This window comes from Letharia columbiana (assembly GCF_014066305.1).
Source record: "Letharia columbiana isolate WasteWater2 chromosome Unknown Sc0000010_s0, whole genome shotgun sequence".
Taxonomy (NCBI): Eukaryota; Fungi; Ascomycota; class Lecanoromycetes; order Lecanorales; family Parmeliaceae; genus Letharia; species Letharia columbiana.
In genome coordinates, this window is record NW_023501047.1 from 1,119,832 (window position 1) to 1,142,442 (window position 22,611).

The 22,611-nt window shown below is 49.0% G+C and overlaps 9 protein-coding genes across 9 annotated transcripts; 6 read left to right on the forward strand and 3 right to left on the reverse strand.

Moving 5' to 3' along the window:
* Window positions 1-269: 269 nt before the first annotated feature.
* Window positions 270-3,008, reverse strand: HO173_004174 (uncharacterized protein; the record flags this gene model as incomplete). Its single annotated transcript, XM_037306098.1, has 2 exons — window positions 270-1,529; window positions 2,979-3,008. 2 exons carry the CDS (start codon window positions 3,006-3,008, stop codon window positions 270-272), a joined length of 1,290 nt encoding a protein of 429 aa, XP_037167291.1.
* Window positions 3,009-3,391: 383 nt separating this feature from the next.
* Window positions 3,392-4,435, reverse strand: HO173_004175 (uncharacterized protein; the record flags this gene model as incomplete). The annotated part of the gene is made up of 6 exons (XM_037306099.1): window positions 3,392-3,501; window positions 3,555-3,629; window positions 3,718-3,847; window positions 3,897-4,078; window positions 4,127-4,189; window positions 4,396-4,435. 6 exons carry the CDS (start codon window positions 4,433-4,435, stop codon window positions 3,392-3,394), a joined length of 600 nt encoding a protein of 199 aa, XP_037167292.1.
* Window positions 4,436-4,877: 442 nt separating this feature from the next.
* HO173_004176 (uncharacterized protein) lies at window positions 4,878-6,741 on the reverse strand (the record flags this gene model as incomplete). The annotated part of the gene is made up of 2 exons (XM_037306100.1): window positions 4,878-6,540; window positions 6,587-6,741. 2 exons carry the CDS (start codon window positions 6,739-6,741, stop codon window positions 4,878-4,880), a joined length of 1,818 nt encoding a protein of 605 aa, XP_037167293.1.
* Window positions 6,742-6,970: 229 nt separating this feature from the next.
* On the forward strand, window positions 6,971-9,665 carry HO173_004177 (uncharacterized protein; the record flags this gene model as incomplete). Its single annotated transcript, XM_037306101.1, has 2 exons — window positions 6,971-7,079; window positions 7,144-9,665. The coding sequence occupies 2 exons, from the start codon at window positions 6,971-6,973 to the stop codon at window positions 9,663-9,665; spliced, it is 2,631 nt and encodes an 876-aa protein (XP_037167294.1).
* Window positions 9,666-11,214: 1,549 nt separating this feature from the next.
* On the forward strand, window positions 11,215-12,059 carry HO173_004178 (uncharacterized protein; the record flags this gene model as incomplete). The annotated part of the gene is made up of 3 exons (XM_037306102.1): window positions 11,215-11,231; window positions 11,398-11,861; window positions 11,914-12,059. The coding sequence occupies 3 exons, from the start codon at window positions 11,215-11,217 to the stop codon at window positions 12,057-12,059; spliced, it is 627 nt and encodes a 208-aa protein (XP_037167295.1).
* Window positions 12,060-13,030: 971 nt separating this feature from the next.
* On the forward strand, window positions 13,031-13,738 carry HO173_004179 (uncharacterized protein; the record flags this gene model as incomplete). Its single annotated transcript, XM_037306103.1, has 3 exons — window positions 13,031-13,093; window positions 13,154-13,256; window positions 13,308-13,738. The coding sequence occupies 3 exons, from the start codon at window positions 13,031-13,033 to the stop codon at window positions 13,736-13,738; spliced, it is 597 nt and encodes a 198-aa protein (XP_037167296.1).
* Window positions 13,739-13,940: 202 nt separating this feature from the next.
* Window positions 13,941-14,363, forward strand: HO173_004180 (uncharacterized protein; the record flags this gene model as incomplete). The annotated part of the gene is made up of 1 exon (XM_037306104.1): window positions 13,941-14,363. The coding sequence occupies one exon, from the start codon at window positions 13,941-13,943 to the stop codon at window positions 14,361-14,363; it is 423 nt and encodes a 140-aa protein (XP_037167297.1).
* A 37-nt stretch (window positions 14,364-14,400) lies between these two features.
* On the forward strand, window positions 14,401-15,123 carry HO173_004181 (uncharacterized protein; the record flags this gene model as incomplete). The annotated part of the gene is made up of 1 exon (XM_037306105.1): window positions 14,401-15,123. One exon carries the CDS (start codon window positions 14,401-14,403, stop codon window positions 15,121-15,123), a length of 723 nt encoding a protein of 240 aa, XP_037167298.1.
* A 1,270-nt stretch (window positions 15,124-16,393) lies between these two features.
* HO173_004182 (uncharacterized protein) lies at window positions 16,394-19,057 on the forward strand (the record flags this gene model as incomplete). Its single annotated transcript, XM_037306106.1, has 4 exons — window positions 16,394-16,612; window positions 16,698-17,967; window positions 18,020-18,239; window positions 18,394-19,057. 4 exons carry the CDS (start codon window positions 16,394-16,396, stop codon window positions 19,055-19,057), a joined length of 2,373 nt encoding a protein of 790 aa, XP_037167299.1.
* Window positions 19,058-22,611: the final 3,554 nt, after the last annotated feature.

The window sequence follows — 22,611 nt, forward strand, 5'->3', positions numbered from 1 at the left end:
GAGTGCTAGACCGAACAATCTGTGGTCAAGAGCAATGATGTGCCGAACACCGTCGCTGTGAAGAAGGTGTCGAACCGAGTGGAGAGGAAACCTGAGATGCGCCTTGCCCGAGTCGATCGGTGAATGCGGGTCCTGCCCGTGGATGTTCCTGGAAAAAGTGGAGTGTCGTAATATCGGATCGCCTTATTCAATCTGATCGTCGTAGAATGAGTGTAGATGTTGAATTTGAATTTCGTAGATAGTGATTAGGGTGTGGGTGAAGCAGTGATTCAGAGGTATTGTAGGAAGTAGCTTTTGCCGAACCACCCAACCTTGTCGTAAGCGGTCCATAACTTGCTAGCCTTGTTGACATCGATCTTACAAGCTTGCTGAGCATCCGTCTTCCTAAATTCTTTGCCAATCCGGAGAGCGTTGAGGCGGGCCTCGAAGATTCGTCGCTTGCTGCAGAGATAAGTTGCACAGCTCAAGCGGAGAGTGCCTGCGAGGTTGATTTCGGCCTCATGGAGCATGTTTCGATCCGGGTCATTGGACAGGTTAAGGACGTTGTTGCTAGCCCAATCTGCCTTTAGAACCTTTGGATTTCCTTTTGGAAGGGTGTCTGTAGGAGGTGCGTAGTCGGGAAGAGAGTTGTAGTCGACGTCCTCGCGCTTTGTGCCAGGCAAGCGGTCAGGCGTTGCCGAGCGTCCTTTGTCTGGATAGCCCATCAACTTGGCCATTGGTGAAGCTTTCGGGGTACGCTTGACCCTTGGGACTGGAGCCTTGGTGGGTGTTGCCACACGGTTGATGGCTCGCTTTGCCTGCTTCGGTGCTGGAGCAATGGCGACCGGAATAGCTCTTGTGCCGGGTCTGGCACAGATACGTTTCGCTTGCCAGTATTGGTCTTCCACCTCTTCCCGTTGTCTCTTCATGTAGGCACCAGGATTGCGGTTATAGAGACTACCGATCTGAGAGACGCAAGCCAGTGCAAGGCGGTACTCGTCACGCGTAGGGCGGTTGGTCTTTTTGCCACCTTGCATTGCAATGTGATTGCTGATGATGTCTTCCGTGTGCGAGTTCGAAGTTTCTGCCGGGAACAGAGGATGTTCTTCAACAGACTCAAAGGACCCTTCTGGATACAATACAGGGTCTTTGACCAGCTCAGACCGCCGTTCATGACTTTGCGGCGATGCACGCTCGGCCTTTGCTCCTTTGTACCGCTTGTTCATCCATGGCGAGACAGGTGGTGATGGTAGGATTCTCAGCGTCTTGGTATCTGGAGTCGTGCTCTTTGCCATTGGCGCGAGTGTCTGTTCCGGGCTCAAGCGATAGGAATGTGCTGTGGATGGGGATTTCGCGGGTGTGATAGAGAAGCTCTCAAGTGGTTTTGCCTCCGGAGGAGACATGAGGTTCGATATTGTAGGCAAGCGTGACATGCTTGGTGGGTGTGTCGATGACTTTTGATGAATGTTGTAGGAGGAGAGATTACTGGAGGCTGGCGAGGATAGTTGTAGATGATGTGGTAGCAGGCAGAAGTCAATGGACGCCTGTGGCTGCGTTGAAAGCGATTTGTCAGGTGTACGGTGTTAAGAGGTGTTAAGAGGTGGTCCGAGAGGGTGGCAAAGGCTCGGAGGCGGGACAACGTTGGAATGTTCTAAAGGATCGATGGCCAAGAATTCAAGAGATGGAAAGCCAGCAGTCGTTGATGATGATCTATGATGGAAGAGCTTTGTGGAGGAAGGATGGAATGTAGAAGATGAGGGAGCCTTGTTCAGAAGTTCAGAACAAGGCTGGCGGTGAATAGCAGGAGGAAGGAAGGAGTCAATAGGAAGGGACAATGAGTGGGGCGCAGAAAGTGAATTGGGGGGGTCAATGGTCAGGCAGCAGAGTTTGCATCAGATGATGACTGGTTCAAGATGATGACTCGCAAACGATGATGAGGCAAAGGGAAGAGGGAGAGGGAGAGTAAAAATGCTGCCTCTTCCTTCAGGTCTTGGGAAGACTAAGCGCCATTGGCATCCTGTGGTCAGCCGGCAGTGAAACGACTGGGCCGTAGGATCGTAGCAGAAAGTGCTAGATGGTTCCACCCGTGATTGGTCAATGGGACGGAAGAGAGACTAAACAATGTTTTCCTTTGTCCGAGATGGTGTGGTGATGGTTCGAGCAAATAAGTCAGATGCTACCTTGGGAGTGGGAACGAGTGGAACAATAATAATGGAAAATATTTTAGTAGTAATAGTTCTTTGGATAGTCTGAGTGAGTCAATATTTGACACCAGGCAACAAGAAGCCTAGTCTCATCTTTGCGCCACTCTGCTCCCCGGATATCTCCTTTTTCCCTTTCCCCAGGACCCCCCCAATACCCAAAAATGCCCTAAAAAAAGCAAATTAAGGGGTCCACAGGGCACTCAGGTCCCTCGTGCCTCCGTAGCCCTTCCCGCCTATGTACCCCATGCTTCTTAAAACACCCAAACCTCCCTGTCGCGCATATCTTGAGCCACACACAGACCCTCGGGAAGAAACTCAATTCAAAGTGCATATCCCAAGTGCATTTGTTATACACCATCTCGATACATGATACACAAACCATTCATGACCTTGAAAAGCTTCACGGAAAAGGAGAACCAATTGCCGACCTCACAGACAAATGTGATGCTCTTTGGCGTCAGCCTTGCTCTCAATGTTCACATGCCATGGGAGCGTGGGAGATCGGCAAGAAAAGGATGCAGCCATCGGGACGTCATGCGCATCCTTTATGCACCAATGCACTACGGTCAATTGACCTCACTCAGCCTGTGATACGAAATGGTATATCGTCGCTTTTCACTTGGACTAGTCAGTGGTGTAGTAAGAATTGGAAGCAGCGTAGTTGGTCACGATGCCATTTCCGTGTATGCTTCTCTCTCCCATTGTGAGAGAAGGAACCAAAGTCTCCCACCATCTCCAAGTCCGCTTTGTGATAGAAAGTAATCAGAGTGCCTCTGTCGGAGGATTAGTCCAAACCAATAATGGGTAGGAGGGGTCATCGCGCATCACGGAACAGTATTGTAGGAGAAAAATGTCCTGAGATCGGAGACATCGGTCATCATTTCCTATCAACTTTTGAATGCTGACCAGGCCGTAAAGACATCATCAAACTAGCATACATGAGTAGCCATCGCTATGCAACACGGCCTTTGTGGCTTCAACATCATCTCTCTCTGCTCTTCGCCCTTCGATATCCCCACCAAGATTGCCTTCAATGCTTGGGTATAAAATCGTTAATGCGTGAATGCCGGAAATCAGAATACAAGAATTGTAGATTCCTCGCGGAAGCCCCCTTCAACCGCCGCCAGGCGAGATATGCTGTCGCTGTTGGAAGACAAGAAGAATGTGATGATCCACGTCCTGGGCGAGTAGAGAGGTCTGGGAGAGCTTTAATTGGGGCAAGCTGCCTGAACGTGTCCTGGCTGCTTGCACTTGTAGCAGACGCGCTCCGAAGAAGGTTCCGAGGGGCAGTCGCGGCTCAGATGTCCTTGCTCGCCACCTGTTGCGGTCAGTCAGACTTGGAAGATGCCTCCAGGAGCGGGTGTGACATACAGTTGTAGCATTTCTGGCCTTGGGTGCAGTCACGAGACATGTGGCCATAGCCTCCGCAAGAGTAGCAGGTTTGACCTAGACAGATTGGGGGATTAGTATCGAACAGACGTAGAGCGGACAACGAGAGCGAGCGAGCCTCTCCCAAAAAGGATGAGAAACATACCTCCGCCTCCTCCACGGCCTGCACCTCCTCCGTACCCTCCTCCACCGTATCCTCCACCTCCATAGCCGCCTCCTCCACCTCCACCGTAGCCCTCGGTACAATTCCTAGCGATGTGGCCAACCTTGCCGCACTACAAGTCGTAGTCAGCGCTGCAGCGAAATCAAACCAGACTTTGTTACCTTGTAGCATTCTTGGCCGCCTCCTCCGCCAGAATATCCGCCGCCCATGCCCCCTCCTCCACCAGCACCAGCACCAGCATTGGGGCACTCTCGGCTCAGGTGGCCGACCTCATTGCAGCGGTAACAGGCCTTCTCTTTCTGAGGAGCATTGCATTCGCGAGAGACATGGCCTTCTTCGCCACCTAGTAAGGTCAGTTGACGGCTTTCGAGAGGGGCTTCTCGACACTAACAGTTGTAGCAGGTGGGGGTACCACGCTTTGGGCAATCGCGGGCTTGATGAGAGCTGTCGCCGCCTGTTGAGATAGCGACAGGTCAGCCATGAATCTTCGCCCATGCATTGAGACATCGAGGATGCCAAGGAACGCTGGTACTAAGTACAGAGCAACCAGGGTTGGCAATGTAGAAACTGTGGGCCAGTAGAGTGCGTTGCGATCCAGGTGTTTAGTGTTGCAGCTTTTAAAATAGCAGAAGACGAGAAAAGGGCGATTCAGTAACGCACAGTTATAGCAGCCGCGCCCGCCAGGTTGCTGGTAATCCATGATTACTGGTATCTATTGATCTATGCAAGTACTTAAGGTCAGCGTGGAAGCGCCATTGATATTTCACTGAGTTCGAGCGTCGCTGCTTGAGGCTTCTGAATGGTGAACGGTGGGTCCGCTTACTTTGGTCGAGATCGGCAAGGACTGTACCAAAGCGCAATTGTCAGTGGTAAGCAACGAAAATTCAGTCGTTACAGGAGGTGATGAGGTTGTTGACAGGAAATTTTGGTTTGGTGTCAAGCATGAGATTTGCCGGGTCGTGGGGCAAAAGCGCTAAAGAAAGCTCGCTAAAGAACCCTGGATCTTGGCATCCTCGTCATTTTCAACGGACGGTCAGAAGCACAAAAGAAGTCACTGCCCAGCAGTAATCCATGCCATGACGATGTGATCAAATGTCAAATTCTAGCGCTTCTTATTCAAACATATCGACGCATTGACCTTGCTATTCAAAATCATACACCACCAACGCCTGAGTCCCTAGCATCTTCTCCCGGAGTAGTACCACCTTCTCTTCGTCGAATGCAACCCAGCCATGGGTGACAGTCGAATCATCAAATGCTTGCTCTCGCATGAACCTAGGGCCGGCAACAGCACCAATGTCGGCTCTCGATGTGTTTTCTATTTTCGTCTCAGAGGTAGCCCTCTTAGGACGTACTCGTACGCTAGCTTCGCCTGCAGCTGCCCGTTTTCGGGATGTGCTCGAAGACATCCCACCTTCCAGCTCCCATACCCGTAGCTCGTTACCTCGTGCACTGACAGAGACAGCCTTGCCACGGTCACCAACATGAGCTCCAGAAACGGAAGAAGTGTGGCCCCACAGCCGGCTTCCCACACCTACGCTCAGCTCCTCAGCATTTGATGTGACCATATAAAGTGTGAGCGTGTTATCCGGGTGAGCTGATAATAGATAAGGATGATTGTATGAAAGAGACGTCGGTTTACTGCCAAGAGCCATCCTCACGCCTGTAACGACTCGTTGGTCCAAAGTGGTCGTACTGTAATTGTGCACTGACCGATCCAGTTGTGGATTCGACGGTGGCGATAGAGCACCTCGAGTCGCTGCAGATGCCACACGAGAATCAATGATGGTGCCATCTGGTGTTATACGAATCTCTTGCAATCCAACGGACCATCCAGACGTCCAAGTGGGCATTGCATAAGCTATCGAAGCAACGATGCTAGTTGATGAAGCCCTGATGGCAAGTGATATTGGAGGATAGGCCGTCTGCGACCTCAACGAGGATATCAAGGTCGGAGGCCGCATCATTGCATCATCGTCTACCTCTCCCTCGTTCACACCAGAGGCACCTAGATCTTCTTGGGCATCTCCGTGAGAATTTTTCACAAGGATTTTAGGCTCCTTAGTGAAGATGGAATCCATGTTGTTTCTTCTGCCGGAAGTCGACTCGAGATTGCTCATGATTTCCTCTGGTTCATGACCAAAGCGATATAGGGATAGTAGAGGTGCTCCAGTCATGGTCAGTAAATACGGTGAAGCGTACGCAATGGCATGAATCGCGCCGTTCCTGGATGGAGCATGCACATATCGGCATGCAAATCTCCTCTCATTCCGCTGTAGTGTGTAGATCGCAAAGCTGCCATCATCATACCCAACCGATACATTCACTCGATCCCTTCTTGACTGTGCTCCATCGATTGACAAAGATGTCGGACCAGCACTGCGATCATCCTTGCCCCTGTAAAATGGCGTGGTAGCAATCAGCCGATCAATTCCTTTCAGCACCCACGCTCTCAAACCAGCGACTGGGTCCGCAGTCACAACTATGTCCTCATGCAAGCGTACTAGCAGTGGAGGTTGTGAAGGGTGTTCTGCAAGTTGGATTTCGCTGACATTTGCGCTGCCCCTTGACCAGTTATGGCGTAGCTTGTATTGTCTCTTCCAATTGGTCACGCTTCCTCTCCTTACAAGATGGTCATCATCAAGCCATTTAGATATCTTGGACGAGTAGTATAAAGACTTTGGGGACTGTTCCTGGTCTCGAACGCCTGGTATTCGAGAAGCCCGGGGGCGAACAAAGCGGTCGTAGAAAAGAGCCTTCCACAGTTGGAGGTCACCAGCCAAGGAGTTGAGGCGGTGAGAAAGTCTGCACGGTCAGCTATGAGTTTCGGAGTAACGTTCTGCAGGCGCACCTTTGGCAGAGAACAAGGTCTGAGACTGATAGGTAGGAGAGAGTTCTTATGAGAAGCTCATCGCTCAAGTGTGACAGTCTGTCTGGATCGCTAGGACGTAGACGCTTTGCTGGGCGGTCGTCTGTTTCTTGATCCTCATGAGAGCGCTTTGCCATTGCAGCTTCTCACGACGGAGAGATACCGTAGAATCGGTCGAAGTGGAAGTAAGGAAGTTCTGCCTCTTTCTCGGCAAGCATCCCGGCTTCGGAGATAAGATAACTACAACCCGAACGTTGGTCGCGTCTCTACAAAGAGCGCGTCCACAAACAATTAAAACCCCCACCTTGAGGATGAATTAGCAGACTCGCAACGAAGGGGGGAGGGCAGGAGCCCCAGCTTATTTCAATGGAGTCACCCGAGGGACCCAAGGCTGAGATCCGGTATACCGTCAGAAAGCACCTGGAGGATTTCGAACATCGTTTGACTGGAGAGTTCACCGAAAAGCTCACGGAGCGTAAGCGTTCCTATATGTGGTGGAGAGGTTGAAGATGTGGGCTAATTGCATGGGATGCCCTCAGGTGACAAAGTTTACTCGGTTGAAAGAAGCAAATATCTACAAGAGATTGATGCTCTGCGAATAAAAGTGGCAAGGACCGAGGAAATAGAAGCGGAAAATAAGAAACTCAAAGCGGAGCTCGAAGAAGTCAGACAGCGGCACCGAGAGCACTCAAACACTGGTAGCCACGGTGGTAATAGCGGAGCGTATCGATCAAGTGCTACCTTTAAGACTGAGAATCTGTCCGTTGACATCAAAGAGTACAATCGAGTCAAAGAGGATTTGATCAAGCTTGGAAGTGACTATGGAAAACTTGTCTGGGCCCGAGAGCACCTGGAGACAAAGGTTCGGGAGCAAAAGGATTCCCTCAGACAGTGGAAAGAATATCGAAAGAGTTGGATATTGAAACATCCCAATAAGCGGCTCGGTCATCTACGGCCTAGCTCTACGAGAGCCAGCCCACTAACAACAGCGGAACAACGCAGATCTTCAAGTGCTCCCGCTCCGCCAGTACTCCCCGAGGCTCTCTCTCCTTCTCTTAGTGGTTTTTCTAGGTCTCTATCTCCTAATCACAATGCACTAGCAGATCCAAAAGAAACAGAATACCGGCACGATCAGGTCTTTGAACATCATAGTAGAGACTGGGGATCACGGTCAGACGAGACTAGCATATTGCAAACTGGGCATAAGGTCGCCACTGCGTCAGATTCTGGGGATGTTACCGAGGCTACTCCTGAGTCTGAAGGGCAAGCGGAGCCAATTAAAATCGAGCCAGCCACTGGTGGTAGTTCACCCATCATAGTGTTCGAACGATCATTAAAGCGAAGGCATTCTGCGAGGGGTAGTTCCCAAAACATCCACGTGCATGAGGATGATCAACGCCATCTGGGAGCAGCCCCCCGGACCTTCCCAACTAAAAACGAGCAATTTTCAAGTCCAATACCAGTTCCACCTCTCCTTCATTTGAATGGACCCCATGACAGTCTTGACTTGGACGATGTTGGAGGCCATCTCGATACGCCGAGGAAGAGGCAACGAATGGCGCAGGAACGGCTTAGGTCCTCAATGATGGTAACTTTGACAGCAGCGCAGGACGAAGAAGACAAGCTAGATGATATGACGGCGGCCCAATCTCCTCGACATTCAGATGACGAGCACTCCGATATCGAGGGCGAGCGAGACAAGCAAGCCAGCTCATCCACAGAAAAGTATACCACCCTACCCGAGAAAACAGCAGATGACAAGAAGAAAGTTCGCAGAGACGAGAGGATGAAAGTTCGCAGAGACGATAGGATGGCCCGACAACACGCCCACAATGATCGGATTCATCAACGGCTAGAGGCCGCTGAGAAGAGGAACCCCATTCTCGACCTTCCCAGGTCCTCATCTCCGATTACCAACGAGCCTGCCCAACAACCCCACACGCCTAACGACCCTCGAGAAGTCAGGCAACGAAAACCCCAATTGGCTAGCCCTGTTATTCTACAGTCTAGAGATGTCAATGCCTCTGTTTTACCGAGGACCAGCGATCCATCCGCAAATCGAAAGCGGCCCTATCCTCCAAGTCGCCAAGATCGCGGTGCAGCCTATATCGCAGTCTTAGCTGAAGACGGAGCAAGACTGTCTTCCAACGGTGATGCACTTAAGACTGGGAAGATTCTTGGGGACGTGCAAAATAATTCGCATGGGCCTGCGGATAAGGAACCCAAAGCGCCAACTACCCACCATCGCCTCGGGGCTCTATTGACCAAACCCTCTCCTGAGAAGTCGCTCCTCATATCCGAAGAGTCTGTTGCCCATGTCTCTCCTGATCAGGCATGGGCAAAGACGCCAATTCCCCAGTCAGTGTATCATAAAAGGTCCAAAACTCCAGCTACACCTCGAAGCCTCCCGGCCAAGAGATCTGAGCTCAACCATTGCCCAGGAAATAAATCCGAACTGGCAACAAAGAATCTCCCAGCATTTCGCAAGGCCCCACTGGTAGACTACTCGGAACCCCGGCCAGAGCAGGAACCTCTCCGAACGCGACCAGTAGATCGCCTCGGCCTGCAAGATTTCAAGTTAAACCCCTCTTATAGTGACTACGCATATCACGAGACCGTCCGCAGACACGATGAGAAGAAGTCTATCTCCGGTTGCACCGACCGTCACTGTCTAAGATGCAAGGAGCTTCGGAAATATATTACCGATAGCGGATATAACACGGCTCAGAAGCCGGGAGAAAGCGAAGACGAGGCGGACTGGCGTCTGATGCAAGAGTTTCTTGGAGACAACCACCGCCAGTTGAGGAGTATGTCCTCGAAGGAGAGGTCGGATCTCTTGATTGAAGCAAAGGTTAAGGAATTTGCCAATCGATATGGTTGTCATAGACAGGCCTTTCCACGGGCACGAGAGGCTCCAGGGCTTTGGGAAGTGGACTTTCCGACTACCCAAGAGGAAGCGGACAATCGGGCTGCCGCGGATATAATGGAGCGAGAGAAAGTGCAAGAAAGATATTGGGAGGCGATTAGGCCGAAGGGAAAGTGGATCTTTGCAGACGAATAGGGTGAAGAGGGGGTTCTGGTACTGCTGCTTTCTCGTCTAGCATTTTATGAGCTGGAGTTTTGGTAGCTTTCGGCATGGCCGGTTCCTCGGTGGACGATCACGTTGATGGCATTTGTGCTCATGACTTCCACGTTGTTTCAGAGCTAGACGCCTCTTGGCTCGTTGCGTGTGGGCTTCAGCTACGTGTATCATAGTGAACGGTTAACACCAAGTCACAATTCATTCGCTCTAACAATACTCTGCAAATGTCTCAGACCAATCGAAATAGTTCTGGGGGCCGATATTTTGTGAACTTCCTCTTCATCACTGGGCGAGTTGACTAAAATATAGCCGGCTGCGGACTGATCTGAGACTGCTGATATCAGGGCTTGCTCTGCCCCCCTTGAGCAGAAGGATCGATTGCTTTTGGCAGTATGGAAATGGACATGTCTCAGGGCCTGCAACCGGTGATCCGGTAGCCGTGAGTATGGAATCGAGATCAAGGTCATGCATTCACGAGTCTTCAGGCTTGAGGGAGGACGATAGAATTCGACAGCGAGGTCTCTGATTGCCTGTCTAGGTTTGAGGAACTTGAAAGCGACGAGGCTTTTTTGGTTTTCAATACTAGGGTGTTTCAAAAGTGAGAGGTGGGAGATGGGCTGGATTTGGGGGCTCGAGTCGTTTTCCTTGTTGTGGCGGCTGGGGTTTGTGAGACAGGGAGGAGATGTAGAAGGTCGGGTTCACATTCACAAACCCGAAGTTCGGTAGGTTAAGGAACGAAGAGATGAAGCAAATTGACCTCACATATTTTGCTAGGGGTTTTAGAACGTTCTCGACCCTGGTGACCAAAGTTTAGAATAGTAGGGGATGCAGCAATGCTGGACAAAACGTTTCCATTGAAACTTGAGTAGTCTCGGCTTGTTTTCGACGGCCAAGTTGCTCTCGTACCATCGTAGTTGCAACGTGTCTAGACTTGACCAAACAAGGAATGTAACAAGATCACGAGTCATGCGCCCAACCCAGGGTGTCTTGCTTTTGAATGATTTGCGATTGATCACATGCTCAGGATGCCGGAGGGAGACCTTGTGCAGGAAACACCGACCTGATCCACCTATCAGAGCTCGCTCACCGTGATTGCATGAGACCGTCTCAAACCCTCAAGGGTTCAAGGACAGTCCGTCAAGAGCATAGCGAGAAAGGCTCTTTAGGCAAGGCGCCGTCAAATGTGTGGGGCCAGACTAGGGAAGGTGGACGTCATGGAAGAAGGTCAAGCCGGCATCGCCGCCCTGAGCCCTGAGTCTGGCAGTCTGCGCAGTCTGCTGCTCTTGGTCACATGTCAGCAGTGAATTCGAACATGATTGGTCTAGTCTCATCGAGCCTGCCTTACGGAGACAGTGCAACAGGTGTAAAGCGGCAGGATTGAGTGCATTGATGGCCTGAGATAGTCAGCTTTGTCAGGATAACTCAAAGCATTCGGGGCTCTGACTAATTGACAAAAACGGGGCAATCCTCACGCTAGGCCCTTCGGGTTGCAGGTGTGCTAGCCATCTCATCACCTTACCTAACCACGATGCACGCTAGGCTAGAGTTCGAGGCCCCCTGTAGCCGAGACAATACTATGCGGTGGAAAAGCCTGTTGCCAAAGCCCCAAAGCAGGAGGGGGAGGCTAAGGAAAGATAGATAACACCATCCACGAGTAGGAGCCGTGCTTGGCTCTACCAGACCTGTCACATTCTCCCTAAGTCTTTATAAGAGGAGACCTCACACCTGCTCAGAAAGAGAAACTTGACAAGAACATAGCACAGGAGACGAGGACCCGTTTCTTGCAGGAGGATACGACTTTGATCATTGAAAATTTGGATGTGTATAGCTGGACTGCTGCCTCAACATATCAGAAGCCTCATCAGTACGTCCAGCAAACAGCTGTCGTCAAGCTCAACAGACAGCATCCTGACCGTGTGAGAACAGTGTCTAAAGATATCGAGCAGATCTCGGCTGTCTTACATGCTTATCAAGATGCCCTCAACAACGCAAGCGTTGAAGACGCCGTGAAGCTCTACACTCAAGATGGCATCGTCATGCCCCAACACTCGCCCTCGTTCGTCGGCATTGCCAACGTGCGCAAGGCCTACGAAAGCTTCTTCGAGATCATCAAATTCGATGTCAAATTCGACATCCAGGAGGTCATGCCTGTCAGCCCTGAATACGCCTTCGCTCGTAAGCAATGAGCAGGACCTATGCACAAACCCTGGGGGCTGACCAAATGCAGGTACTAACTCCGCTGGTACAACTGTCGTGAAAGGTCGTGGCAAAGGGAACGAGGCCAATCAGGAGCTGTTCGTCTTCAAAAAAGTTGGCGGCGAATGGAAGATCGCACGCTACTGTTTCTCGACAACCAATCCTCCTCCGAAGTAAGAACATGTTGGATGGATCACCAGGGATGACATGAGGATTTGAAATGTGACTCCAGGCCGACGAAGCTTACTTTGAAATGACAAATTGAAAGGGAAAGGATTGGCAATGGAAGACTGGCTGGTTAGCATGGGTTCTATACTTCTGCAGCGGAGGATCGATGTAGCCTAGCCAAGAACAAGTATGACAGCCCGTTGATCTCGGCTGCCATGTGTCTCGATCGTAAGTGTTGCAAGCGATGGCGTGTTTTCAACATTGGTACCAGAGCAACAAGTCAAGGAGAGCTTCAGGGTTCTGGCCAGGAAAGCAGAACGTCCGACGTCTGGTCACCTAGTCTAGCTGTATGGCTGATCAACCTTTTGAACTTATCTCCATCGTTGGGGAGGGGCGAAAGCAGTCCACGACAAGGCAGCTTGCTGCTCGTACACTGTTTGGGATAGCATTCGTGTGATGTGTGAGGGATTGGCAATTGTGACAATAGAACTCTGACCCGATCTAGGGAGCTTTGTAATGCATCTAAATGAGCGCTATGGATAAGCTGATGCAGCGCAATGCATCACGAAGGTCCGGGTACCTTACGGTTGGTCTACATGTTCAATTGAAGTGGTTTGGTTGCAATGATTTGACAGGGTTAGCGTTGATATCGGCGGAACTAGCAAGCCTAGCGGCAGATGCAGCCTTATCCTTCTTGGCGCCGATCGTTCTTACAAAGCAGATTTCAAACAAGCCTCAATGCATCTCTCAAGCGTTACTGATCACCAAACCGTGTGAAATATTTCTAAGCCTTGGAGATGGAAGACAATCAATCACTAATGCGCGGGGTTTGGGCATCTACCCCACGTCGACCCGTCGAGGCTGAGGAGTCAACGTTTGAGTGCAGAAACTCAAGATGGGCCTTGTCCGCACTCCCTCCCATGTCCACAGACTTCCGCTCTCTCGCTCTTTGAACGACACCCAGGACTGTTATCGCCACAATGTCGTCTACTACACCTACCGAAGTTGTCTCGAAGCTTCTCAAGAACACACTCAATCCCGAGGTCAGTCCGCTTCTTATTCGTGCCCAATCGCAGAACCGCTGGATATTGACCGCCAAGTAGGTAGTCAGAGAGCTCGTTGCCCCAGATGCAACTTATGTATCACTCAACTACGACAACCCTGATCTTACCAAGATCCTGCCGTACGCAGGTAGCCATACAAAAGGTACCAGGCTATCTTGCCTGCCTTAAGTGGCTGTGCTTACGACTGTCCCAGCCGGCCCACAGGCCATTATCGATACCTTTGCCACCGTCAATCGAATCTGGGCCAACGAAGCCTTTGAGATCCAGACCCTTTTTGGCGCTGGGAAAGATGTAGCGGTCTTTGGCAGTTTCACCTATCGCTCGAGATCCTTGGGAAAGGTGTCCGTCAGTCCGTTTTCGATCTGGTGTAAGGTCAACGAAGACGGGAAGGTGACATACATGCAATTCATGGAAGACACTCTCGGATCGACCGATAGTTTCAAAAAAGGGGGACAGAAGCAATATGTTGTATTCAAAGAGAAGGGAGAGATTGAGGTCCAGTTGAATGTGGAAAGGGGGTTCAGGCATCTGCTGAACATGATGGGAGAGTTCCGTCTTATGTGGTCTTGTACCGCTGGGATTGGTAGCAATGGCTTCCGGTCGCCTGAAGCGATCAGCCCTTGAGACGCCGAGCTCGCTACAATTTTTCGAGTTTTTTATTGCATTTGGGTACCAGCCTCTTCAGAATTCAACAGGCCTAGTCCCGAACGCTTTCAATACACCTTCACATTTATCAAGCCGTCCAATATGCCAAAGGTTCAGCTCTCAACAATCATGAGACAACTATCCCCGGGTGTTCTTCCCTCAATCCTCCATAAAAGCACCCATGCAATATCCAGCGTTACAATTGGCTCTCATCTATAGTCCTATCAGCTTCCTCTTCCGACGCCATGACCCATGCTTCGATTTGGAGGAGGCTGGGAAGCAGACCACCAACAGATTGATTAGGGTTACGATAAGGCTGAAGAGGGATAATGATATAATGATTTTCGGTCTAGACCCGAGGGCCCCACTTCTCCAGTCACCCTTCCGCGTGGTTTCCTGGCAGACTGATAATACTCTAATAAATGTCAGCTTCCAAGATTCCAATCTCGCAACTTCCACTGATTATTGGGAGAGCTCGAATGCTAGTCCAGAAAGTCTATCACTCTCCTTCCCACATTATTGCCCAATGACGCTAGATATGCTCTCTATTCACAAACCTCCACATTCCCCTTCGAAAGCAGCGGTCAGACTTGTCCATCAATGACTTTCCGAATGCAGGCTTCGCCCTTCACACTGCCAAGATGGTGACTCCAGTCTACCTCCAATGCGTCCTCTTCTTGCTCTCTCTCCACTACTGCTTGACCTCGGCCCAAAATAGCGTTGGAAGCTTCTTCACAGCAATCTACCTCAATGGCGCTCCTGTCGCCTCCTACCAAACATCCTGCTCCAACATGGGCCAATCGCAATACTGCTGCAACTCTGGTCAATCATGCGCCTGGGACGATGCAGGGAAAGTCGCGTGTTGCGCGTCTGGGTACAACTGTCAGGGTAGCGCATACAGCTCCAATGCAGGCGCTGCAGGGCAATATTATCCCTCGTCATCATCAACATGGAGTCAAGCGGAGCAAACCACGACCGTCTACGAAAGTGCCAGTCAGAACTGCAATTGCGAATCGTCGACCGCGCCGAACGTCGTCCCAATTGTCCCCGTGACAGAGACGACTGTCGAGTCTTACTACTCTCCAACGACAACGAGCTACTACAGCCCCACCACATCAGCATACTCTCCCTACACGACGACTACAACAGCGGCAGCAGGACAAGAGGCGGAGGTGACGAGCTCGGGCAGTTGTTCAACGGGATACAAAACCATAGTAGAGGCGAACGTTGGTGCCCCCACACGAACCGTGGGCTGTTATGTCATCATCAACGAGGGCGGGAAGCGGACGAGGGGCCAAGGGGGCGGAGTGGAGGTGTTGCTGGGGGCTATGAGCTTTTTGGCCGTCGTAACAAGCATGCTGTAGCAATGATCACGATCTATCTGTACACAAGCTCAGCCGGAAGCGCCCGGAGGGTCCACCCACCCACCCACCACACCTCGCTTTGCCCAACTTCTCCACGTCGAGTTTGCCCGGATGACACGTGAATCCTTCGGCGCTTCGCTAGCCGTTGCCAATATGAGCAGTTGCACCACTGATTAGAGTCCGCGTGCTAACTCTAGCCGTCAGCCTCATGTTTGCCTCATTCCCTTGGAGCGTGCTAAGCTTCACTCTTCGCTAACCGTAGCTAAGACCCTTCGGATTAACCCATTCTGGTTACTATCTAAGATACGTTATGGAACCTTCAGATAGCACACCTAAGCGTAGATTTCTAAATTATAGTTAGTCTATCTTATTTTTACCGTCGATTATTATATTATTTATATTAAACTATTCTTAATTTAATATATAAACTTTATAAGATATTTTTAACGTATATAAGAAATTAAATATATATATATAAGTTTTCTTTAAAAAAAAATATCTTTACTTACGAGTTTTTAATCTTTTTTTAAATCTAGTTTTAATACTATTTAACGTTTAATTTATATTTTTTAAAAAGATTAAAAAAGTATTTAATTTAATTTAATTAATTATATAAGTATTATAAATTTCTTATTAAGATATTAATAGCTTAATATTACGTATATATCTATTAATAAACTAAATTATATTCTAAATTTTTATTATATATATTAATAGAATACGTACTTATCGAAATCTTATTAAAGATTATTTCTTAATAGTAAGATTAAAAATTTATAAGATAATATCTTAAAAAAGTATTAAAATTTATATTTTATTTTATATTTTATCTTTTTAATCTTTAGAAAATAATATTAAGATTTTAATAGATTTAATAGATTTATATATATTACGATATCGAATACTTATATATAATATTTAATTTTAATATTATTAAATTTTAAAATAAGCTTTAAAGTATTATATATATAGATTTTTATTAATAGAAAATAGAAGCTAGCTATTAATATATTTTATCGTATAACACTTAAAAATCGATACTCGATCTAAACAAATTTCGGTTGTTCTGATCCGAAGGGGCTTAGTGACGGGCTAGGCTGGTCTAAGGGACTGAGGCAACCCGACCATGTGCGGGAGTGTGGGAGGTCGATTACAACTGTATTTCTTGGAACGGCATAGTGCGAGAGTGTGTACCTTAGCTCATGGCGGCATCCCACCACTACATAGCTGATGCTCACACCGTCCTCCCAACATCACACTGACAACAGCAATGGAGGCAACTTTTGACTCTCCGCAAAGTGCACCAGCGGTGCCTACGATACCAGGGCATCAGGAAGTCGAACATGAAGCAACGGTCACGCGAGGGAAGAGCCAACCGGGTACCATTGGAGCTTGTGATGCCTGCCGGCTAAGGAAAGTGCGATGTCTTGCCAATGAGGATTCGAGGTCCTCGAAATGCCAACGATGTGCGAGAGCAAGCAGAGAATGTGTACGATCCCCACCAACCCAATACCGTACTGCTCATGTCGAAACGCGACAGCCTTGGGGAAGTGCAGAAGCTAATGACTTTATAGGTTTACACTACGCACAGCAAGACCCGCCGCCGAAAAAGAACGGATACAAGGGTAAAGGAGCTTGAACAACGGGTTGCGGAGATGAGCTTCCTTTTGGAGCACGGGAGGAGTAGCTCCACACCGTCAAGTTTCGAGAAAGAGGACGAGATCGTCGATACTCACGGGATGAATAGCGACATGGGAAGGGTCCGTTCATTCTCGAACAGCAGTCTCAGTCCAGGAGCAGCTACGAAAGACGATACGTGCGTGAGCCATGGCAAACAGCAAGGACTACCGCAGAACCCCGCCTCGTCCCACCAGGTCTGGGAACAGAACACGGAAGTTCCCAAGTCAATATCGATTCTGCCGGACGTAATCGATCGTGGAATATTGAACATGGCCAAGGCTACGGAGTTATATCAAATATATCTCGATGTACTTCTGCCACAATATCCGGCAGTTCCACTAAGCTACAATGTGGCCGAGCTTAGATCGAAAAAACCTATCCTCTTCTTGGCTGTCCTGGCGGCAGGTTCAGGATCATCAGATCCGTCCTTGAATCGCAGACTGAACCAGGAGATCCAAAGGGTATATGCCACGAAAGTGTCAATCCAGGGTCTCAAGTCGCTCGAGCTGGTACAGTCTCTTTTGGTTTCGATTCTCTGGACTTACCCTCCAGACAAGTTTGAGGACCTGAAGTTCCATCAACAGATACACATGGCAGCTACGATGGCATTGGATTTGGGGCTCGCTAACAAGCCAAAGGGGAACTCGATGGGGCAGCAACCCTCCAAAGTGCTCTCTGCCGGGGACAATCCCGATTTGGCGGAGGATCAAGGGTCCACGAGCCTGCCAACGAGATTTCCCGGCGGGCAGCCTTTCGATGTTTCTTATGATACAGAGTCTGCAAACCATGTGATGTCCCCGAAGAAGCATTTGCCGGATAGTGGTTCCTTAGACTGCCGCCGAGCATTGTTGGCGTGTTACCTGTTCTGTGCTTCGGTATCTATGAGTCTGCGCCTTCCAAACTTCATGCGTTATTCTTCTTGGATGGCGGATTGCTCTGAAGTCCTGAGAACATCCCCAGACGCTGCGCCTACTGACAAGCGATTTGTGGCATGGGTCCAGCTACAACGTCTCGTTGAGGAGTGCGGAACAAATTTCGCATTAGACAGCCCTGATGATACGGTCAGCTTGGCAGATGAGCGCGCTCAGCTCATGCTTCAGAGCTATGAGAAGCAATTGGAAGCATGGAGGCAACATGCTGTTAGCAATGACAACATCATGAACCGTTAGTCGTCCACCACATTGGCTTCCAAGAATTGGTGCTAACGCTCGTTCAGCTTTCCTGGAGATCACCTACCACGCTAATAACATCTACCTGCATGAAATCGCCCTTCACCCTGATCACGACGCCGAAGACTTTAAACCACCATTTTCTGTAGCGGTGAATGATTCCATGCCACACACCCCAACAGGAACTCCGACTCCACCGTATATCAATGCGATCATTCAATGTATCTCTTCATCAGATGCCTTGATAAAGACCTTTTTGAACATAAGGTACGTAACATTCGAAACACTTTGATCCTTGATTGTTACTATTTTCTGGGTCGTAAAACATATTTCGCGACCAAAGAAATTGTATCGCTACCCTGGAACTCCTAGTAAAACAGAAATTTTCTCGAAGGTTTACTGAGCTCGGTATCTTCTACAGCGTCCAACAGATCCGCGCAACCCCAACACTCGTCTACGTCCGCGTAGTCTACGCTGTCGTCATTCTTATCAAACTATCCGTCAGTACAAGTACAACCGAGCTCGGAAAAGTGCTGAAATCCGAGGATATCAAGGTCTCACTCTACCTCGAGCAGCTTCTTATTCATCTTAGGGCGGTGGCCACCCTGGACGACCAAAATATACACACTCTTGGGGCCAAATTCCTCCAAATATTGACCAAAGTCAGGGTCTGGTTCCACCAACAAGGGAGGCCACACAGACCAGCAAATGAGGAAATACGGTCGGCTGCAGGCTTTGAGCTTTCTAGACCAACGGAATTGACACGAGGAGACCCTTCACAATACACAGAAAAATTTAACTTTCGCAACGATTTTAGCAAGAATCCTACCATGGACACTACCGCGTGGCCCAATCAGTTCCAATCATCTAACGGCTACTCTGATGCGAATTATTCCTTGCAACCGTCTTGGAATGATATGGCCTTCGACTTCCCAATGGATCTCCACCCGAATCTGTTCACGCATCTGATACAGGCTGACCAGACCCAGAATTATCAAGACAGCGAAACCTCGAACGTGGAGGTGTTCAACGAAATGGATTATCTCAATAACATGCCTGACTTCGGTAGCTGGCCCATGCAATGATGTGCGAGATTTTCTTGGTAAAGGGCGGTATGACTATATCGACAAGCTGTTCTGGATTTGTCCTAGTTCCAGTTATTTTGAATAGTCAGTTGGGGACCTTGTAAATTTCTTCGGCTTGACTTTTGTTTAATAACCTTTATCATGTCCAGCTCAGCGGTCTTCACTACTTCACTGCGGCATGTTTTGTCGGGAAATCTGTCCGGTCTCTGGTGGCTTGGAACGCGTGCTCCATTCACCGGCGAGTTACCCCCCACGCATGTTCCAACCTTCTTCCCTTTCTTGAACCACAGCATCCTATTTGGACAATGAAAATGCTATCGACCTTGACACATGATCTATTGGTGGATCCGCATGTACCTGGGTGCAACAAGGCTTTCTGTCTCCCTACCGAACAAGCCCCTATGTCATCGCACTATCCACAGTACTGCTCTCTACTTTTCCCATCTGCCATCTAAATTTACCTCCTTACCTGTCTCATGTTGGCCTTGTTCATCAACCGGCGGTTGAAAACCCTGAATACTTTGACATCTCTCTCGTGACTAATTCAAACTTCTCTGGCAGTTTCACTCTACTCATCAGCTCATTATGCCAAACAAGAGGCCACTAATTTGTATCTTCATTGTTAGTTGAGCTTGATGTTGAGGACAATTCCTCTGCAATTACGTTTTCATGGCGGAATCGAGCAGCACAACGCGCAGAGTGAGCGCCATGAGTTGCAGGATTTCTACGAAATATTAGGCAAGATTGAAGATTGGGGGAAGTGCTAACCACAGTCGTGAGATCCATTGCATCAACCGGGATCCTTTCTGGTGCCTCAGTCCTTTTCACATCTACGACAGATACCGCACCAGAAACATCCCATCCACAATTGTCATGTCGGTCAATCTCAAGATCAAACAGCTCTGCTATTATGTCATTCTTGAAGGCCACTACCCTACATATACATATTTTCACCAACTCTGATGAAGCAGCGAATGGCTCTACCTTCCAAAGCTGACTTCCTGACTACGAGCTTTTTCACGCATGGGATGGGAAAGCTGGACGCCTCTAGTGACGAAGCTCAGCCGAGAGTACTTGAACTTGCCTGTACAAAATACTTAGCCCCTCACTTCCCCAAGAGTTGATTCCGTCTTCTGTGCATGTCTTCGTCCAGAATTATAATTTTGCATCCTTACAAGCTCTTTCAACCCCAAGCATTAGTAACAAGATGCTACTGCCTGTTGGTGCTATAAGACTGCGAGTACGGCGTACGTACAAACCTCTACTGAAGGGAATTCCCACACCTCACCTGTCAATGTCAAGTCAACCTTCCCCCCGCACGTTTGTACCCCCTGGCCCCCACGGCCTTTGTGAATGCTAACAATCATACAGTGATGCTGGTGGCACTGGCGAAGACGACGGAAGGATCCACAGCATGATCAACCCCTCATAGCCCAGCATCAAGCCGCATTTAAACTCATCAAGGGAGCCACGAGCTTACACCTTTCCTCGACAAGGAAGAGTAACAGGTTAAGGAAGGGAAAGGACATCCGCTTTAGCTTTCCGGTCAACGATAAGGCCTTGCTAGATGGTATCTTAAGGATAGTAACGAGCCTGAAGTTCGGCACGCTTCCCAGTACTTGCTACTTTATATTTTCACACGCGGATGACGGAAGACCCACTGAGGATCTCAATGCTTGGACGAAAGGCATTGAAGAAGGATCTAAACTTGCCGAGGATGATGAACTAGCCGACCCACAGAAGTCGAACACTTCTATCGAGGAAGATGCCGCTGTCGCTTACGACCAGCCCTTTCTCCTTTCCTGCCGTAAAGATACCGCTGTGTTCTCGCCCTTCTTCCCTGTTCCTGCTTTCACTCGTAAATATTCTAAAACTGCCGCCCTCCATTTCCTACTTCGTCCGTCTCACCCCATCTTTCTTTACCTACATAGGGACTAAGCCAAGGCCGTCTAGAGCTCCTCTCGTTCTCTCGTCGCGTTCAACTCCGACTGCCACGATCCGCTATACGCCAGATCAATGTGACTACATCGAGACCATCTCAGCAAATGGCAAATCCTCTCAGATACGTTGCTCCATCCACTATCATCGCTTTCGTCCCCACGACATCTTGTGGGCCATTACCGAACGTTTCATGAAATGCTCGATGAACTCAAATCTGTGGTCGAAGTGCCATTCTGCAGATTCGCGGTGGAGCATTACGAAAGTCATTACAAATACGTGTCATGCAATTGTCTGTCACCTCAAAGATTATCTTGCTCGCGGCCATTATCTACCGACGCAAGGGCGTTTAATGGTAAATCTGGCAAAGGTTGTTCGGCTTTTAGCGGTGCAAGTGGTATGGGAAGAACATGGAATTCACCATGCGTCTTTGCATCTCCAAAGCTTCCATCCTAACAGAGGTTGTGTTCATAAATTCTTCTTACAAACTTCCATACCTCCATCAGCATTTCGCAAACAATGTCAGCATTCTCCCAGCACAATCTCAGCGGCATAGAGATGAGTCGCACTTCGCAAAGACTGTAAGTTTTCTTTCTTTCAGCAACCCTGAGAGGATCATCAACAGAATACCTTGGTAGTGTTAGACGAAAGTCTGTTAGCACTGACCGCAATGGTGACAATTTACTTGTGACTCCACCCGCCTACAAATCATGGTGTTCCCGAACATCTATTGATGAGCTCTGCTATTGATCATGCTGCCCTCATGGAATTCTCTAATACACAATCGTCTTTATGATCTTTTGGTTATTTCACAAGATATAAAGTTGTTCGAACGTCACATTGACGTATAAGTTTTCAATTGCAATCTCAACATCTACAACATCTACAACATAAACGGCTGCTAGCAATAGCTGATCCACAGTTCCTGCAAAATTTGATTGCTGTACCCTTCCCTGAAGAAAGACCACCTCAGTCTAGCACACCTCATCTTCTCCAACATGGCATTTCACGAATCTCGCTAGTTGTGGGTCAGACAATGTCGTCAATGGACGCGATTCGAGAACGGAGCAGGGCCTTTACTTCACATCATCTCACCTTATTACAATTGGAGGTCAGCAATGACAATGAGAGGCACTTCGTTTTGTTTTGGAGTGGCTCTTATGTCAGATACTGCAGACTACTTTCGTCATAGACACCGCAGACCCTTAAGATGTCACAAAACAATGGCGCAACAAGTTATGGCTAAGGGGCTTCGGTCTCGAATCCTCGCCAACCTTGCTCCTCGGGATGTCAATAATGTTCGACTTGCGAGCGGAAACGCTTCAAGCAATTGAGTGACGGTTTCCACTTGTGACACTTGCGTTTTTTCCCTCACACAGAGACTGCCTGCAGACTCTAAGTTTCTTCAGTCTGTCCAAACAAGCCTCGAATGAACCGCTGGATCGAACGGCATTGCAGTGGTAAGCAGGCACAAAGCAAAATCGGAACCGCCACCACCGCCAATTACAGGATCGAGCGACAAATAGACCGGCGCCTGAGCGAACACGAAGTACTCAGACCGGTGTGCTACCCAGAGGTATTCAACAGATACTCGACGAATTAAATTTTCCAACGGG